The following is a 3606-nucleotide window of genomic DNA, read 5'->3' on the forward strand; positions in this document are numbered from 1 at the left end:
GACATGTTATTGACAGGACGGATCATCTAGCGGGGACACGTCCTCTAGAGGGGACTTTTACTTGAGTACTTATTGACGACTGTTTCTCGTTTTACTCACCGGACCATGTGGACCGGGCCGCCGCTGTCCACCCTGTCGACCAATCACAGCCAAATAGAAAGTCAGCTGACCACAGAAAGTATTTTTCTTTTCCAAACTCGTCCCAAATGAACGATTCATTTTTTTGGGCTTCACTAGCTTAGCATTCATAAATGATAATAAAGCATCTATAACATATTTATTACCGGGACTCACAGCAGAGCGACAGAGTGAAGACCAGAATCAGGTCCATCGGGTCCTCCTCAGGTTCAGGTTCTGACTTCCTGCTGGTCTCTGGAACTTTTAGTCCAGGGACTCGAAGAGATTCAGGTTTATACCCTGGTCAAATACTTTGAACCCTCCCTGTCCCACGCCCATATATGTACATGGACCGTGTACTCAACAACAGCATTAATGTGTACTCAAGACAATCAATGATACAAATACTGGACTCAAACAAAACTGCAGCAGAAGAAGCTTCTTTGGTGGTTTGTATTTCCAGAACTCGGTAAGTATCGTCAGTACTGCAGTATCGTTGAAGATTGTCCAAAAAGACGTCCCTCTGATTCTCACCAAAATGCGCTTTGATGTATTTTCTGGGACTAGCGTAGCATTGCTAACCAGGTAACCCCAAGTCATGTTTGTGTTGCTCACCGACCAATCAGGTGTCTGGGCGGAGACGTGGCCCACGAGAGCAGAACCTTTGAGCACTGACTCGAGATGCATTAAAGGTGGAATTCGTACTTTTCATTTGATCTGGATTTAGATTAAAGGTTTCAAAAGAGAAATGAAGTTTCTGATTTCAATATTTGATAATAGTTTATTACTTCTGATCTTATTTATAGTCAGGCAGTCGCTCAGTCCACTCGGGCCAGTTCAAGTCGAGTGTGGACCAAAGTCTGGAGAGTTCGCCCCCTGCTGGGGGGCCCTTGAGCAAGGCCCAGAACCCCCAAAAAACAATGTCATCAGGGAGAGAGAGCCCCCCCGGAGATCAAGAAAGAAGAGGAAATCTTGTTTTGGTTGCTGCTGTAATGTCTTGGTGTGACCACAGGGGGGCAGCAGCCACTCAGCTCCTGCTTCTCCTGCTTTCACCTCCTTTTCTCAAGGAGCAACAGCTGGAGGCAAAGTTTAAGGAAAACTGTCTGCATGAATGGACGTTTCCTGTCCCCGGGTCGGGGTCGAGTCTGCTGCTGCTCTGGCGATCAATAAGACGTTACAGGAAGCTTCATAATGGATCATTAATTCATCACGAATAATTCAGCGGCTTGATCATGCGTAAGGATTTCAGGAAATGAAGTCGAGACTCCTGGTCTGAGGCGGAGCCGGAACGCCGTGTGGGTGCACCCACCAGTTCAACCAGTATGTAGATGTGTACCAGTACATAGTCGTGTTGTAGCAGTACATAGTCGTGTTGTACCAGTATGTAGTCGTGTTGTACCAGTACGTAGTCGTGTTGTACCAGTACGTAGTCGTGTTGTACCAGTACGTAGTTGTGTTGTACCAATATATAGTCGTGTTGTACCAGTACATAGTCGTGTTGTACCAGTACGTAGTTGTGTTGTACCAGTACATAGTCGTGTTGTACCAGTATGTAGTCGTGTTGTACCAGTACATAGTTGTGTTGTACCAGTATGTAGTCGTGTTGTACCAGTACGTAGTCGTGTTGTACCAGTACGTAGTCGTGTTGTACCAGTATGTAGTCGTTTTGTACCAGTACATAGTCGTGTTGTACCAGTATGTAGTCGTGTTGTACCAGTACATAGTTGTGTTGTACCAGTATATAGTCGTGTTGTACCAGTACGTAGTCGTGTTGTACCAGTACGTAGTTGTGTTGTACCAATATATAGTCGTGTTGTACCAGTACATAGTCGTGTTGTACCAGTACATAGTCGTGTTGTACCAGTACGTAGTCGTGTTGTACCAGTACGTAGTCGTGTTGTACCAGTATGTAGTCGTGTTGTACCAGTACATAGTCGTGTTGTACCAGTATGTAGTCGTGTTGTACCAGTACATAGTTGTGTTGTACCAGTATGTAGTCGTGTTGTACCAGTACGTAGTCGTGTTGTACCAGTACGTAGTCGTGTTGTACCAGTACGTAGATGTGTACCAGTTCAACGTCCAGCTGTCCCTGAGGACGCTGTCCCTGAGGACGCTGCCATCGTCTCCCTCGTGGAACCCTCGGTCTCCTCCTTGTTGGGGTGGGAGGAGTTATCTGACTTGCTGCGGCTGAACTCCGCCCCCCAGCCCCGGCCCCGCCCCGTGACCTTTGGCCGGGTGCAGCCGGTGCAGCAGAGCAGCGTCTGGAGGAAGGCGCGGCGCATCTCGTTGCTGGTCAGCGTGTAGATGAGCGGGTTCATGGCGGAGTTGAGGACGGCGAGCGCCAGGAACCACTCCGCCTCGTAGAGGACGGGACACCTCAGCGTCTCGCAGGCGGCGTCCAGCAGGAGGAGGACGAAGAGCGGCGCCCAGCAGGCGATGAAGCAGCTCAGGACCACGATGACCGTCCTCAGCAGCGCCATGGACTTCTCCGAGCTCCTGATGGCGGCCTTCCGGGGGAGGAGCCTGCGGCTGCGGCTGCGCACCAGCGCGTAGATGCGGCCGTAGAGCGCCACGATGAGGACGAGGATGATGCTGAAGACGCTGGTGCAGAACAGGATGTAGGCCTTGTGGTAGAGCGGCAGCACGGTGGAGCAGCGGCTCAGGCTCCGGATGCAGTTCCAGCCCAGGCCCGGCAGCCCCCCCAGCAGCGCCGCGACCCCCCACACCGCGCTGACCAGCGGCAGGACGCGCCACGCCCCGCCGCCGTTGTGCAGCTTCATCTGCAGCATGGTGAGGTGGCGCTCGACGGCGATGGCCAGCAGGCTGAAGACGGACGCCGCCAGCGCCACGAACATGCTGCCCTCCCGGAGGAACCACTGGGCGGGGCTTAGCCGGAAGGTGTTGGCCCCCGACAGCAGGATGTTGGCCGTGTAGACCACGCCCGCCAGCAGGTCGGACAGCGCCAGGTTCCCGATGAAGTAGAACATGGGCTTGTGGAACCTCTTGGTTCTCCAGATGGTGGTCAGAACCAGGAGGTTCTCGAGGATGATGAAGCAGCACACGATGATGAAGAGCACCGAGTCGGCCTTCAGGCCCGAGTCCTGCCGCGGCGGCCGCAACTTCCCCGTGAAGTTGTAGTGTCTGGCGATCAGGTCGGCGTCGCCGGGCTCAGCCATGGCCCCCGGGTCCGGGGGGGTCCAGCAGGAGGGTCCAGCAGGGGGCGCTTCAGCCCTTCACGTCAGGCGGGGAGTCCCGAGAGAGTCCTGCTGCTGGAGGGGGCGGGGCATGCTGCTGGAAATAACCCTGAATAATTCATGAGATCAAACGTCAGACGAAACCTCTTTGATCTGCGTGTGTGACAAATGTGTAAAAACAAAACGGCATCTGAGACTTCAGATCAAACGTCCTTCAGACGTGTCGATGATTGGTTCCGGTGATGACGTCATCGGGCACGTTAAATCTCTGCTGTGACATCGGACCGATTCCAAG

The 3606-nt window shown here is 52.9% G+C and overlaps 1 protein-coding gene across 1 annotated transcript; it reads right to left on the bottom strand.

Annotated features, from left to right (window-relative positions):
- Positions 1–2189: 2189 nt before the first annotated feature.
- On the bottom strand, positions 2190–3293 carry s1pr1 (sphingosine-1-phosphate receptor 1). The gene has a single exon (XM_068743626.1). It carries the CDS (start codon positions 3291–3293, stop codon positions 2190–2192), a length of 1104 nt encoding a protein of 367 aa, XP_068599727.1.
- Between the last annotated feature and the right edge of the window lie 313 nt (positions 3294–3606).

The sequence above is a fragment of the Brachionichthys hirsutus genome, chromosome 9 (genome assembly GCF_040956055.1).
Source record: "Brachionichthys hirsutus isolate HB-005 chromosome 9, CSIRO-AGI_Bhir_v1, whole genome shotgun sequence".
Classification (NCBI taxonomy): domain Eukaryota; kingdom Metazoa; phylum Chordata; class Actinopteri; order Lophiiformes; family Brachionichthyidae; genus Brachionichthys; species Brachionichthys hirsutus.